Genomic DNA, 15,411 nt, shown 5'->3' with positions numbered 1-15,411 from the left:
GAGGAGGGAGGCGCAGGGGGCAGAATGGGCGGAAGGACACACTTGGGGGCTGACGCGGCCCTCCGGTCAGGAGGGGCCAGCATGCCCGTGGGTTGGGGTGGAGGCGTGTGGCTTCGAGAGCTGTGGTGCGGCAGAGGCGACAGGCTTTGGTCCCTGGACGGAGGAGGGGCCGGTGGAGCGCAGGGCGTGGGCTCCAGCAGCGGCCGGGCAGTGAGCGCGGTCAGGGCTTGTCTGTGCCTCCCTTTTTCAGGGAGGCAGGCCTCCGCGCCCTGTCCTGTCTCTGGTTCTGGCATCAGTGTGCTGCCGGCCTCAGAGATGATCTGGGCAGTGCTTTCCTCTGTCTCCTGGGGCAGGCTTACAGAACTGGTATCCTCCTCGTTTTTTAGTTTGTTTTTGGCTGTGCTGGGTCCTCGTTGCTGGAGGGGGCCTGCTCTTAAGTTGCAGGGGGTGGGCTTCTGACTGCAGCGGCTGCTCCCGTTGCAGAGCACAGGCTCTGCGGTGCGCAGCTGCAGTGCTGGTCTCCCGGGCTCCGGAGCACGGGCCCAGTACTTGTGGCCTGTGGACTTAGTTGCTCCGTGGCCCGTGGGGTCTTCCCCGACCAGGGATCGAATCCGTGTCTCCTGCATGGGCACGTGGATTCTTTACCACAGAGCCACGCGGGAAGCCCCCAGAATTGGGATTCTTAAGTGTGTGATACAGTTCACCATGAATCCATCTAGACCTGGAGTTTCACTGTGGGAAGGTTTTTAAGGGTGAATTCAGTCCTTTTGATAGATTCAGGAAGTCAGGTTATTGGTTTGAGTCTGTGTTTTTTCATCACGGTAGGTTTGTTTGAGACGTCGCCTTACCTTTAAAGTCTGTAGGGTTTGTAGCAATGTGTTCTTTGTTTTTTCATTCCTTGTATTGGTAATTCGTGTCTGTTTCTTGGTGAATCTGGAGAATTTGATCAGTTTTGTTGGTTGTTCAAAGAACCAGTGTCTGACTTCGTTGACTTTTCTGTTTTCTTTTTCTTTCATCTTGGTCTTACTTTTATCATTTCCCTTTGCTTGGTATGGACTTAATTTGCTTTTCTTTTTCTAGCTTGAAAACAGAAGCTTAGATGAATGATTTTTTTCCTTCTTTTTCTTTGTTCTGTTTTTTGGCCCTGAGCCACGCGGGATCTTAATTCCCTGACCAGAGCTCCACCATGCACCCCCCGCAGTGGAAGCACAGTCTCAACCGCTGAAGCTTCAGGCCTTCTCCTCCAGTATAAGCATCTCATGCTTTGAGTTTGTGTCTGAACTCACTGCTTTGGCCGTATGTTCCCCACAGACGTGATGTGTTGTGATTTCATTCAAGTTCAAAACATTTTTTAATTCTCTCCAGGTTCCCTTTTTGACCATGGGTATTTAAAAGTATGTTTGACCTACAGATATCTGGAGACTTTTCAAGATATTTTTCAGTTACTGGTTTCCAGGGTCAGAGAACATGCTTTGCATGCTTTCAGCATTTTGAAACTTTTGTTAAGATCTATTTTATGGCCCAGAATGTGGTCTGTCTCGGTCAGCGTTCCGTGTACACTTGAAAAGAATGTGTGCTCTCCTCTGTTGGGTGGAGTGCTGTGTGAGTGTCAGTTAGAAGATTTAAAAATCTTAAAAAAAAAAAGGGGGGACACAAATGACTGACTTAGGAAACAGGAACAGACTCATGGACTTGGAGAATGAGTTTACGGTTGGCGGGGAGGGGACAGGTGGAAGAGAGGGCTAGGCTGGGGGCTTGGGACTGACGTGCACACACCGTTTAGATAACTGGGCTTCCTCGGTGGTTCAGTGGCAAAGAACTCGCCTGCCAGTGCAGGGGACACGGGTTCAGCCCCTGATCCGGGAACCCCCCATGTGCCGTGGCGCAGCTAAGCCCCTGTGCCGTGACTACGAAGCCCACACACCCTCCAGCCCAAGCTCCGCAACAAGAGGAGCCATCACAGAAGCCCACCCAGCCACACGCAGCAGCAGAGGCCCAGCGTGCCCAGAAAGATGAGTGAGGCAGAGCAAACTGGGGAGAAAGTGAGCAGCTAACGGACTGACTGACTGTGTTACAGTGTAACACAGGAAACTCTGCTCAGTATTCTATAATGACGTAAACAGGAACAGAATGTGAAGAGTATAGATACGTGTATATGTAAAAAAAAATTTAAGTTAAGTTAGTTGACAGTGGTGTTGGGATCGTCTGTATTCTTGCTGATTGGTTCTGTTGCTTACCGAGAGAAGATCATTGAATTCTCTAAGTAGAATTGCGTATTTTCCTATCTCCCTTTATTTCTGTCAGCTTTTGTTTATATATTTTGAAGCTTGGTTTCAGATGAACAGGCATGTTGAACTGTGCTGCCGTCTTGGCCAGCTGACATTTTATCGTTACGCAGTATCTTTTTCCCAATAGTATTCCTTTTCCGAAGTGTACTTTGTCTGAAGTTGTTATAGCTACTGGAGTTTTCTTTTGATTGATAGTATATACATGGGATACTTCCCCCCTATCTTTTTACTTTTAACCTACCTCTTTTATTTTAAAGAAGGATTTGTGTAGACAGCCTAAAAGTTGGGTCTTGGTTCTTACCCAGTCTGACCATCTCTTCCTTTTAATTGGTGTGTTTAGATCATTTGTATTTAATGTAATTGTTGATATAATTGGATTTCCATCTGTTGTTCCCTTGCTCAGTTGTGTCCGACTCTTTGCGACCCCATGGACTGCAGCATGCCAGCCCTCCCTGTCCATCACCAACTCCCGGAGCTTACTCAAATTCATGTCCATTGAATCAATGATGCCATCCAACCATCTCATCCTCTGTTGTCCCCTTCTCCTCCTGCCCTCAATCTTTCCCAGCATCAGGGTCTTTTCTCATAAGTCAGCTCTTCGCATCAGGTGGCCAAAGTATTGCAGCTTCAGCATCAGTCCCTCCAGTGAATATTCAGGGTTGATTTCCTTTATGACTGACTGGTTTGATCTCCTTGGAGTCCAGGGGACTCTCAAGAGTCTCTTCCAGCACCACGGCTTGAAATCATCAATTCTTTGGCACTCAGCTTTCTTTATGGTCCAACTCTCACATCCATACACGACTACTGGAAAAACCATAGCTTTGACTAGCCGGGCCTTTGTCGGCATAGTGACATCTCTGCCTAATTGGCCGTCCAGGGCTTCTGCTCACCGTCACGTTGTTTTCTGTGAGTCCCTTCTGTTTACCTCTCTGTTCCATCCCTGCCTTCTTGGGGTATTTGAATACGGAGTTTGACCTGTTGCGCTTGAGATGCCTGTGGGGTGTCGAGGCGGGCTGCCTGCTGTGGCTGTATCCTGGCCAAGGCCTCCCTGAGCTGGTGGGGCCTCTGAGCTCTGAAGCAGGGTCTCCATGTCCCTGGAGATGCAGGTGCGTCCTGGGCAGTGGCCCGGCTCCTGTGCCTGGGTGCCACTGGGGCTGCTGCTTGGAAAGACAGCCTGGTCCTGAAGAGGACAAGGGCCAGTGGATGAGGGTCAGGGTCTCGGGGGTGGAGCTCGGTGGAGTGTGGGGGCTGGGACGCTGCGCCGTGACGCCCCTTGCCTTCTGCCTCAGACAGCCGAAGAAGGGTGGCAAGCAGGCATCGGCCTCCTACGACTCGGAGGAGGAGGAGGAGGGGCTGCCCATGAGCTATGATGAGAAGCGGCAGCTGAGCCTGGACATCAACCGGCTCCCTGGGGAGAAGCTGGGCCGCGTGGTGCACATCATCCAGTCGCGGGAGCCCTCGCTGCGGGACTCCAACCCCGACGAGATCGAGATCGACTTCGAGACCCTGAAGCCCACCACGCTGCGGGAGCTGGAGAGATACGTCAAGTCTTGTTTACAGAAAAAGCAAAGGAAGCCGTTCTGTAAGTTGCCGGGGCAGAGAGTGTTTCTGCCGCCCGCTCCCGTCTGTCTGCCGCTCCCCGGAGCAGAAAGCCAGGCAGCCCCAAGAGTGGTGGGGGGGCAGGCAGTGGGTCGCGGGCTCCAGATTCCTCCCCTGTCTTCCGTCTCACACCCCCAGGATGCAAGGGTACAGCGTCTGTCTGCTCACCTCGGGATGGGGGGCTTAGCTGAGACGGGCTGCCAGCCACTCCCCAGCCAGAGCCCTTCTTCCCCCTGTTCCTGGGCAGCTGGGCGGCTCTTGTATGCCCCGGCCTTCACTAAAGCAGGCGAGACCCCCGAATTAGCCTCCAGCCCCTGGGCAGCTGGGCGGCGCTTATATGCCCTGGCCTTCACCGGTGCAGGCAGGGCCCCAGGGGTTGGCTCCAGCCACGTTCACGCAGATGCTGGCTAAGGCCCTCCATTTAGGGCCTGACTGCAGGTCACCTGTCAATGGTTCCCTGCCTGAGCAGACCGGTTCCCTTTGCCTGGGGTTGAGGGTCCAGAGGACTCCCAGGGTAGACAACTGCACTGGCTCAGGATTCACTGGATTGGAATGAGCCGCTGCCTGGGTCAGTGAGAGGAAGGGCAAGCCCCAGGCAGCCCCTTGGCAGCCCTGAGGACACTCAGGGTGCACTGTTCCTGTGTGTAGCCCCCTCGGGCCGCTGGCCCCTCACTTGCTCTGTGGGGGGCAGCCTTCTGGATGGAGCATCTTGTTGCCCTCTGTGGCCCTGGCACATTTGGCCCTCGGTCAGTGGCCTGTGGACTCAGTGGTGCTGGCGCAGGTGTGCCAGGCGGTGGGCAGGGCTCCCGCGTGGAGCCTTGGGAGAGCCTCGGCCACAGTGAAGGAAAACCAGGAGTTGGAGGAGGGTCCGGGCTTCAAGTCACCCCCACCTGCAGCAAGTGGTGGTCAGTCCCACCTCAGGAGTTCTGTGATAGTTCCGGGGCTTTGCCCGTGGCAGGGGCTCCATCCGGGTGGGCAGGGGTACCGCCTTGGGGGGCTGGGCATCCGCCTGCCCTGCCCGCAGCCACAGCACCCTGCTCTCCCACAGCCACGAGCGGGAAGAAGCAGGCAGCCAAGTCGAAGGAGGAGCTGGCTCAGGAGAAGAAGAAGGAGCTGGAGAGGCGGCTGCAGGATGTCAGCGGGCAGCTGAGCAACAGCAAGAAGCCAGCCAAGAGAGGTAGGGCCGCCCCCGTGCTGCTCGGGGCGGGGGAGAGGGCTGCGGCCCCCGGAACCCTGGTCTCCTTACCTGCGGCTGGGGCTCCGAGGCTGAGCAGGCAGCAGGCACGTGGGAAGGCGCCACTCTGCAGAGCTCCTGGGAGTGGCGTTTTGGCCCAGCCGTGGTCCGTGGGGGGCCGGACTCCGTGACATGGGAGGGACTGGGGCCCACCCTGCAGCTTCAGAGGGTTCTGGCCCCAGCAGTGAGCTTCCTGGTCGCCCCGGGAGAAGGACACTAGTGCCCAGCAAGTTAGCCAGCACCACAGGTGGGGAGAGGGGCTGACTGCCAGCCCCGACCGCATGCTCTGTGGACTTTGGGGTCTCAGTTTCGGTGAGCAGGTGCTTCGACTCCTTGCCTCCTTTCTCTGGAGCCTGTAAGAAAGGGCACGTGCCTTTTTTCCTACCCAGGTGGTGGTCAGATTCTAGGCTCAGTCTTGGCCATGTAGCAGCCGGCTGCCACAGCCTTGCCTGGACCTGCTTTCCCGGTGCCAGGGTGGGCCTTGGGGCCCTCCCCCTGCCACCGATGGCTGAGTTCCCTTGGATCAGCCCCGGAGAGGGCAGGGCAGGTGGGCACGCGGTTACGGCTCAGAGCCGCCTGCCCGGGGACAGCCCGCCCCCACAGCCCGTCAGTGCCTCTCGGTTGGCGGCGCTCACTTCTTCCCAGGCCCAAGTGGTTTTGGCTTTGCTGGCCTCCGAGCTGGTTCTGTGCTTACTTCTGACACCAGCTGTGTGAGTTCCTCTCACACCAGTTCTCCAGGCTCCAACACGAGCTGGGCATCCAGCCGTTCAGTCAGTGCACTGTCTCCTCGGGGATGGTGCAGAGCCTGCAGGGTGAGGGCTCAGACGCCAGGTGCAAGTCCCCTGCCTCTCCCGTGCCTCTGACTGCCGGGCTGTGAATCGGGAACCCCCACGACCCTCTGCTCAGGTGTGCACACTCGCTGGAGTGGCTCACAGAACTCGGGAGTCCTGAGTCTGAATCACACGGTGGTTTGTCATAAAGGCTGCGGCTTGGGGACAGCCAGGTGGGCGGGAGGCACAGGGCTGGGGCTCAGGTCAGGGGCCGGGCGCCCCTCCCAGCACCTGGAAGCCCTCTGCGTAGGGGGTTTCTCTGGAGCTCAGTCTCCTCCAGCTCTCTCCCCTTGGAGGGAACAGACGCCCAGCTCGTGTTGGAGCCTGGAGAACTGGTGTGAAAGGAACTCACACAGCTGGTGTCAGAAGCGAGAGCAGAACCAGCTCAGAGACCAGCAAAGCCGAATGCACTTGGCCTGGGAAGAAGTGAATGGCAGTTCCCTCCCCTCAGAGGTGGTGGCCAGCTGGGGGGCTGGCAGGGTGGGGCAGCGGGGCGAGCTGAAGAGTTCCCGCCCTCCAGTCACGTGGTCTTCCTGGTGACCAGCCAGGGCCGAGGCTCTCAGGGGGTCCCACCCCAGTCACTCGTTAGCATAAACTCAGGTGTGATCTAAAGGGCCCCACTCAGGAGGTCTTGGGGGACCTGGGAGCCCTGTGCCAGGGACATGTACGGGCACCAGACAGACTCCTCGCAGCCTCACCAGTGCGTTGACTCGCATCAGTAGATCTGTTAACATTTTTCAAGCGACCAGGTCAGGATCTGGGTTGGGGGGGATGTGGAGCCAGCACAGGGGCTGCAGGAAAGGCCGCGGGGACGGTGGGGCGGTGGGCCGGTGTGGGGGTGCGCGCCGCTCACCTGTGCGTCTCCCCCAGAGAAGTCGGGCTCCACCGCGTCCGGGGGGCCCTCGCGGCTCAGCAGCAGCAGCTCCTCCGAGTCCGGCAGCAGCAGCACGAGCGGATCCAGCTCCGACAGCAGCGACTCCGAGTGAGCCCTGGACGCGCGCGGCTTGGGACGCAGCCGGTGGCCGCCGCCGCCGCGGGGACGCCGCGGCCTTCCCCCCGGCGGTTAATATACTCCTTTCGTTCCATGGCGTGCAGGCTCTCCTTTCACTTCAGTGTTATGGTATCTTCCAGTTCTGGCTTTAATAGGTCAACCAGGATCTTTCTGTGTGTGTCCATTAGACTTTGAGAAGCTGTGAATCGGCATAAGGTCTTTCCTCTGTAACTGAACTCAAGCCCCTTGGAGATGCCGGCTTCAGACGCTAACCTGGTAACCGTAGGAAACGTGTGAGGTGTGGTCTGAAGGTGCTTGCAGAGCCCCTTTCCTTACGCCCGACCTGGTCTGTAGCCCCAGCGAGAACGTCTCCCGAGGAAGTGTCTTGGACGTGGTGCCGCACGCGAAGGCTGTTGGCTTTGCCGACAGGGGTTTGTCTCCGTCTCCGGGGGCCCTGGGCCCTGACCCTTACGTCGAGGGCAGCTCTTTCTGCAGGGGCTGCGGACAGCCAAGCCCACCCCTGCCGTGAGTAAGGGCCAGGGCTGGGCTCCCGCCGGGAGGGGTCCCTGCGGTCCCCAGCCGGAGCTTCTGCTGGTGGGGAGCCGGCGAGGGGGCGTGCAGAGGAGCCGTCTTTCTGATCTCCCGGGAGGAACACGGTGGCTGCGTGGGCAGCGCGAGGGTTCCCAAACACTGAAACTTTTACCTCAACTTTGAAAAAAAAACAGAGAAAAGATTTAAAAAAAAAAAAAAGGAGACTCTTTTTGTAAGGTTCAGCAATTTTCTACGAAAGGCCAGCCCCACGCGTGTCCCCAGCCCAGCCGCTGCCACGCACTCCGGAACCGTCGCCCCAGTCTCGTGTATATATGAATATTTTATTTATTAACATCATTGGTCTTTTTTTTTTAAAAAAAAAAAGAAAAACAAAACCGCAAAAGAAATGCATTTAAAAAAAATAAGAAAGAGAGGAGCAGAGATGCAGGCCTTTTCCGTGGTGTGAGGGGAGCCCAGACCCCGCGGGGCGCGGGCCGCTCGCCCAGGTGCTACCGCCTCCTGCCCCGCGCGGTGCTGAACCTCGTCTGCGTGCTCGTCTCGGGGCTGCGGGGTTTCTGTTCTCGTTCTTTCTCGTGTGTGTGCGTGCGTGTGCGTGTGTGTGTGTGTGAAATCTGGAGACTCACAGGTAATAGGCAACTTCCGGCTGCAGCACATTCTCATTTTTTTTTTTTTTAATTTTGTTTAGCTCTTTTATATTCACTTCCAATCTCTCTTAGGACTGTTTTAAAAAGGACTTCGATTTAGGGAACCCCAGTTATATAATATAAACTTTGTAATCTGCGAGAAAAAGAAATGTATAGTAAATCTAAGTCTTGATTTTTACCTTTCTATTGTAAAAAAAAAAGTAATAATAATATACAGAGTTTAACAGAAGGTTATGTTTCGGTTTTGTTTTCTCCAGAGGCTGCCCCCTGAGCGCGGGGTACCCACCACACCGCCTGCCTAGCTCTGAGCCGCGTGGCTCTGGCCAGGGGTTCATGGCCCCCAGTGGGGCATCCCTCACCCCCACCTCCAGGGAGGGGGTGGCCCCTGCTGCCCCACCGCGTCTCCCGGCTGCCAGCCGGCAACGGCATGGCCCGGGCTGGAGGAGCCTCTGGCCCCAGGAGGGCTCCCTCCCTCAAGACTGCATGGGGGCTTCTCAGTTAGCACAGAAATGACGGGACCTCACCGAGGCAGGGGCTGGGGGTGGGGCTGGGGGCGGCCCAGCCGCTTGTCTGAGGTCGCGTTCTTCCCGACAGCCCTTCTGGACAGATCAGGGCACCAGCTGCTGGCGTCCTAACAGGTGGTGGTTCTAAAAATCCCTAACATCCACTTGGATGCCACCAACCTTGATGGCTGACGAGCCCTCTGATGGGGTAGAACTCTGATGAAACGTGCTTGGGGGGTTGCCATTTTTCTGACCGCCGCTGATTCTGACCTTTGGTGAGTGTTGAGCCAGTTCATTCAACTTTCCATTGTAATAAAAATATAAATGGATTTTAAACTTGCCATTTTTTTTAAAGCTGCCCTGTTTTTCAAAGGTGTTTTCTAAACAGATCTTTAATGGAGTAAAAACTGACTTTAAGGACTTAGTGCACGCTGGAAGGTCTTGAAGCAGGATCTCATGGGCGACAGGCAAGAGGCACAGGTCTGGGTGACAGACAGACCCGAGCCAGGGGGCTGGAGGTGCTGGGAGCTGCCGGGGGTGCCCTCCAGCTGCCAGTGGGGAGGGTCGCCCTTGCCAGCCGCTCAGCAGGGGACAGGGGGCCCCAGTGCTGGGCGCAGTGGGAGCGGTTCCTGTCTGCTGGTTTCCAGGTGTGAGAGGGGTTCTCAGCCGCCTCCCCTCCTTTCCTCTGAAAGATCTGCTGGCTCTGATGCTGCCGGAGAGCTGAGCCATGTAGGTCAATGGTTTTTTTTTTTTCTTAGGCTTTCTGTCCAGACTCAAAACTGATTTCAGAGTTTTGGGGGGACTCCCTCCACCCCCTGACGTCAGCCTATGGGTGTTTGCTGTTTTCATTTCTCTTGTGTTGGGCAAGTGAAATTGTTCTAGTTTTCCTAGAACTAGAGGGCAGCCCGTAGAGGGTTAGGAACCGTGTTCAGTGGGTCGCACCCATGCAGGACTCGAAATTGTGGCTTTCAAACAGTCTCCCCGACCCCTGGGGGCCGAGGGGGTGGCTTTGGCCGTGAACTGAATTCCAGAAACCCTTGCTCACTCTCTTGCTTACAGACTGTTAAGATGCGTTTTCTTTTTTGTTTGCTTTTTGTTCTTTTGCAACATTCACATCTTCTACAGTTTTGGTGGGGGGTGGGGGGGAACACCGCCCACAATAAAGGCTTCGTTACATCCAGCGTAGCGCTGTTGCCTGATACTGGCATAACACTTCCAGGAAGTTTTCCTTTTTTTATATTTAAAATGTTACTTTTCTGTATGATGTGCATGCAAGTTTACCGTAACTTTTCTTAAACTTTTTAGTGCCGTTTCTAGTATATTCCTGTAAATGTCAGTTACTGAAAATGAGTCCGATGTAAGTAGTTTTAGCTTGTCTACTGCAGTGCTGGCCTCATCACGACAGAATAGAAGTGGTAGAAAGTACTGTTTCTGGTGATCATGGACCCTTCTCCTGGGGCATTTGTTTTGTTTTCATAATAAAAGGAGAAAAAAAAAAGAGGCACCGTCTCTGCTTTCTGGGCTCCCAGCGCTCCCCTGGCTGGCGTGTGATGGGGGAGGGGGCCCTCGTTTTAACATCATGTAGTTCCTGGTGGGAATGCCCGGAGCGTCCCAAAGGGGTCTCAGCCGGCCCAGTGGCTGTGGTCCTCAGCCCGGGTTGGGGACGCCCCAGGACCTCGGGAGCCCTGTGTGATGCCTTTTCAGGCCAGTGGCTGCACAGCGGCTGCTCCCGTGGCTGACCTGCAGGCACCCCACCCCACCCCCCGGCCTGGTTATCTGGCGCTCCCACTGGGCCCTCCGTCTACACTAAGGTGCTTCCTGAGACCACAGGCGTCCAGTGCTCGTCCGCTGGCCCGAGAATGTTTCCGAGAAACTGCATCGGGCAGTGTACACGCTGAGGTTTCTTCCAGGTGGCCTGGAACCCGGCAGCAACAGATCAAGGAGGTGTCGAGACAAGTGCGGGTTCTGACACTGTTTTCAAATCGTGACTGTTGGAGCCAGGCCTTGCAGTGGGGTGCTGTCCAGGCCCAAGGCCACCCTCCCGTGTTCCCTTGGCACATGTCACCCAGCCTGAGTTCCCCAAGGTCAGGGACTGAGCACATCTACCTCAGTGTCCCAGCCCCAGCGGGGAAGGCCAGGTGCGCAGGCCAGCTGCTCACCAAGCAGCTCAGTGCCTGCTCTCCTGTCCTTGCCACCACCTCTGTGACTGCAGCTGACCAGCCATGGCCCATTCCTCGGTCAGTCTAGGGAGAGGCACAGGCATTCCAGCTAAGTCAGAACTTTGCTTCCTTCCTGAGCTGGACTTAAGTCGGAGGACTACAGAGAGGCCTCTCTCCTGGGCGATTCCAGTGTCCCGGCGCCTGGATGGGCGAGCCTTTACTGCTCAGGCCCGACTCTACAGGAGACGGGCTTCCTCTTCATCTCCGGGAGCCACTTAAAGGAACTCTGTCTTCCAGGCTCCCGGCCAGAGGCGGCAAGAAAGCCGAGGCTCTATCAGCGAGAACCAGGCCTCTGGCTGGACGTGTGACCGTCGGGGAATGCAGTCTGACCCGGCCTTCCCGTCTGGATGCTGTCTGCTGACGAGCTTGCACGCCTGCACGAGGAGCCGCGCACACGGAAGCCCTGGGTGCACTGTGTGCATGCCGGCAGGACGGTCTCTGCCCGCCCACGGGCTCCGCAGAGCGCTGCCTGCCCTGCGGTTCTTAGCAGTTGTTCGGTGTTAGTGTTTTAACAAAAACCCTGGAAGCCAAGGCAGGATATTATGAACAAACAGATCGAAATTTGGAGTGAGGAAGGAAGGAGCCTCCTGAAGGAGATTTATTTAAAAAGAAAATTCAGCTTCGGCAAGACACCTCTGCATTCACCTTGCTACACAGACTTTAATTACAGCAAATCCCTTAAACTGACTCATAAACCTGCCCACACGGGGGGCCAACACACATCAAACACTGCAGGTGGCCGGGGGCTGCAGCCCGGAGCAGAGGCCGAGCTGCTGTCGGCTGAGAGCCTGCCTGTTTCAGCTCTGTGATTAAACCTGAGGTCACTTAGCAGCTGACGTGTAACTTCATAATTGGGGGCTTCCCCTCCCTAAGTAAAAGGATGCCTTGCCCACAGCCCCCAGCATCAGGGAGCTAGTGCAGACGCCGTCACAGTGCATCGCGGGCGACGATCGCTTTGGTAACGACTCAAACTCAAGTGCCAGAGTTCCTGCTGAAATGCTGCTGCCAACGACCTGTTCAGGGTAAAACCACTGTGGTCCCGCCGATGGATTTCCGATCCTACATGACGCCAATTCACTTTTTCTTTTTTTTTTAAGATTTGACCCATTCTTCACCAGGCAGGAGGGACTACTAGAGAGAACCTGTAAGAATGTGAAAAGGTTGTGTGTACCTGGGGTATCTCTCTCGCGTGACTTACTTGGGAGCGTGACCAGGACAGCATAGCTGGGCCTAGGCTGTGCTTGCAGCGCCTGCAGGGTCAGGACGGGGTCCAGAAGTCCACCCATCACCCCGACTGTGAGTGGGCGGGGTGCCACCTCTGGGGTTTGGGGGCTCTTCTATCACAGCTCAGCCTTCACATTCCCTGTCAGAATCTCCCAGTGAGGGCTAGGGATCAGCAAGGCGGCCTGGTGCCTGGGCTCAGATTTTCACCCCAGAATTACATTATAGAACAAAACTTGGACTGCCCCGTGTCCCGCGAGACGTCCAGCTTGTTTCTGTCCCGGACGAGGATGGCCTCGTTCCCGTACTGTGAGTACCACATGCTTCGGCTCCTGCTTAGGTACGTCCCGGGCAGCGCGGATGCCAGCTTCTGCTGCTGCTGTTGCCAGATGAGCAGGGAGGTGTCCCGGTACCGGAGCCGGGCGTAGCTTTCAGACAGAGCTTTCTCTGCCAGCGGGACGTGGCCACTCATCACTGGCCAGAACCTCCCTGCTCCTGGGCTCCTGCACAGCAGCCACCTGCTCTGCACTAAATGCACTAATGAATGAGCTTTGCAGCAGCTGGGCGTGAGGATTCCTTCTTTAACTTAATGGTAACGAGGAACTCAGGCCATTTGCAGGCAACACCCTTTATGAGGGCTCTTGGCGAGGAAACTGGAGAGGCGTCTCCAAGCATTCTGAAGACAGCCAAGAGCCACGCGTGAGTCGGCAGGCAGGTCGGCGGGGCCCCGGCCGCAGCGTGTCCCCGTGACGGCGGTGTGCTCTGTGTCAGCTGTGCCGATGACAGGGACGAGGCTCTCACCGCAGGCAGGACTTGTCAGGTGCCCACTGCGAGTCTGACGCCGTGCCTCAGACCACTGCCTCTGAAGGCACACGTCCGCTGTCCTGCATGAGAAGGCATTGTGCACTAGGCCGAAACTGACAGCAGCTGCCCTGAGAACTGCCCTCCTGATCTGTGCCTGGGTCAGCTTTCAGCAGCACAGAGGCGGTGCGGTCCCTGCCAGGGGTGTGGAACCAGCTTTTTGTGCAGGGCTTCCTTCTGGCTAGCCTTCAGCTCCTCCGCAAGGTGAAGCTACAAAGAAACCAACCTGCCGTCAGGTGTACGGAGAGGAAAGGACGCCGGCGGTCCTGGCAGGGCTTATGGCACGGGATCCTTCTTAACTCTTGGGATCAGAGCCCTTAAGCCAAGCCACCCAGCCCCATGCTCCCACTATTTCGGTTGCTCCCCGGTGACGCAGTGAGCTTGGGTTTAAGAGGCAGAAGGATGCCTCATCCTAGTTCTTCTGTGAACTACGGGGGTGGTGCTGGGGAAACCCCTTGCTGGAGAGCTAACGTCCAGGGAGAGCTGAGAGATAAGTTCTAAGAATCTGACGGGGCGCAGAAGGAACCTGCCCACGTTGGTACCCACCCAGCGCCCCCTTTCTCCTCCGAGCAGCCGGGAGGGCCCTGAACCCGAAGGAAAAATGACGTCAGGGGAAACCCGAACAGGGCGCATCCTCAGTAGCCCCAGCCCGGCTCTCCCAGCCGCGCAGTTCTCCCTTCCGTGCGGCCCGCGCCCCCGTCGCCCAGCCGCGTCCTCGCGACCCGCTGAGCCCCCGCGGCCCCGCCCACGGCGCGTCCCCACCGCCTCCCCAGCGTCCCGGGCGCCCACTCGCCCGGAGGCGCCCCGCAGCCCCCTGTAACCCGGCCCGCGGCCCGCCCGGTCACCTGGCCCGCGCCCTGGATCGTCCTGCCCCGGCCACCCGCGCGGCGGGGCCTCGGGGACGCGCAGGGCGGTGCCAGCGGGCGGCGGGGCCGCGTCTCCATGGCAGCGCCGCAGGCATGCCGAGCCGAGCCCTGAGGCCAGGCAGGCGGCGCGCCGAGCCGGAGCCATCGATGGCTCCGCGGGGCGGGGCCGGGGGCGGGGCTTCCTGCTCGAGCAGAGGCTGCAGCGGGAGCCTGACCTCCCACGGTTCCTGCTGGTCTTTGCACCATATTGCTTGTCTCTTTGTGTGGCTGCTTGCGTACTTCTGGGGCTTCCCTTGTAGCTCAGTCGGTAAAGAATATGCCTGCAGTGCAGGAATCCTGGGTTCAATCCCTGGGTCGGGAAGATCCTCTGGAGAAGGAAATGGCAACTCACTCCCGTATTCTTGCCTGGGAGATCTCATAGACAGAAGAGCCTGGTGGGCTGCAGTCCATGGGGTCGGGCACGGCTGGGCGATGAACACTTACTCGCGTCCTTCTGCCACTGCTGTTGCTGTCGCTCCTAGCATTCTTGCTCCTAGTGAGCGATACCGTTATTTTGTAATAATTACATGTTGTTCTCAGTCTGGGCTCCCACTCACCCCTGTCAACCAGCCGGGCCAGGTCCCCATTCTTCCGCATCCGGCCTCCAAATCGTATTCCAGTAACACGCTCCTTTCGTATCTTCCCCTTTCCTTACTGAACTTTCCTTACTGAGTTTTATGGTTTCTGGCCACTCCAGTACTCTTGCCTGGAAAATCCCATGGACGGAGGGGCCTGGTAGGCTGCAGTCCATGGGGTCGCTAAGAGTCAGACACGACTGAAGTGACTTGGCAGTGGCGGCAACGCTAACTAAGGAAGTGGACAGAAGGGACGTTCATCGAACACTGAGCCCGCCATCATAGGATCCACGTTCTTGACGTTCTTTGCAAGGACACAGAACATATACAGAAGCTGATCACAGGCCAGACCATAGATTAGTTTCAATATGTTTCAAAGCATATAAGTCCTACCTGGAAAGGGTCACAGGAAACGTAGTCTATGAAACAGCAATAAAAAGGTAACTAGAAGAAAACCCATATATTTGATTATTTTGAAATATATTCTCAAGCCCACTCAAGGATATCAAAAAGCAACCTCTGAATTTCTTATGGGTCAAAGAGAAACTCACAATACAAATGTTAAACTATTTTAACGGAATGGTGATAAAAGTACAATATATCAAAATTTGTGGGATGCAGTTACAATCACTCCTGGAGGGAAGTTTAGAGTCTAAAATGCATATACAAGAAAATATACATATATATGGTGTGTTTGTGGTGTACATGGAAGCTCTGTATTGTCTTTGCAATTTTTCTGTAAATCTAAAACCGTCCCAAATTAAAGTATAAAAGCTTATTTTTAAAATTAGTGAAAAGGAAAGTCACAGAGGTGAGAAAAAATTAATCTATATCACTGATGAGGGACTTAGTCAGGGTCCTGCTGGAAGACAGAAGTCACACCAGTGATTTGACCAGAGAGAAATTAATAGAAGGGATTGCACATTAGGTACAAAGGTGTTAACAAGGTCACTTGTTAACAAGGTTAAAATAAAAACCTCTGAAGTATC

The 15,411-nt window shown here is 56.1% G+C and overlaps 2 protein-coding genes across 4 annotated transcripts in view; one reads left to right on the top strand and one right to left on the bottom strand.

Moving 5' to 3' along the window:
* BRD3 (bromodomain containing 3) overlaps nucleotides 1-11,956 on the top strand; it is a 38,595-nt gene extending 26,639 nt beyond the window's left edge. For 2 of the 3 annotated variants that reach the window (XM_061434143.1, XM_061434144.1), the window contains exons 10-12: nucleotides 3,578-3,870; nucleotides 4,936-5,064; nucleotides 6,822-8,367. In XM_061434143.1, coding sequence (XP_061290127.1) covers nucleotides 3,578-3,870; nucleotides 4,936-5,064; nucleotides 6,822-6,937 — 538 coding nt within the window. In that variant the 3' untranslated portion in view covers nucleotides 6,938-8,367. Of the gene's footprint in view, nucleotides 1-3,577; nucleotides 3,871-4,935; nucleotides 5,065-6,821; nucleotides 8,368-11,097 lie in introns of those variants that run through there. The other variant, XM_061434145.1, reaches the window with a different exon arrangement.
* Nucleotides 11,429-12,553, bottom strand: BRD3OS (BRD3 opposite strand). Its single transcript, XM_061434151.1, has one exon. It carries the CDS (start codon nucleotides 12,551-12,553, stop codon nucleotides 12,299-12,301), a length of 255 nt encoding a protein of 84 aa, XP_061290135.1. The 3' UTR covers nucleotides 11,429-12,298.
* Between the last annotated feature and the right edge of the window lie 2,858 nt (nucleotides 12,554-15,411).

This window comes from Bos javanicus, chromosome 11 (assembly GCF_032452875.1).
Source record: "Bos javanicus breed banteng chromosome 11, ARS-OSU_banteng_1.0, whole genome shotgun sequence".
Classification (NCBI taxonomy): domain Eukaryota; kingdom Metazoa; phylum Chordata; class Mammalia; order Artiodactyla; family Bovidae; genus Bos; species Bos javanicus.
Note: the sequence above shows the minus strand (reverse complement) of the source record. Positions and strands in the feature narration are given on the sequence as shown.

Coding starts and splice junctions, on each gene's coding strand:
- BRD3OS (XM_061434151.1), bottom strand. CDS start 12,553: ATGAGTGGCCACGTCCCGCTGGCAGAGAAAGCTCTGTCTGAAAGCTAC.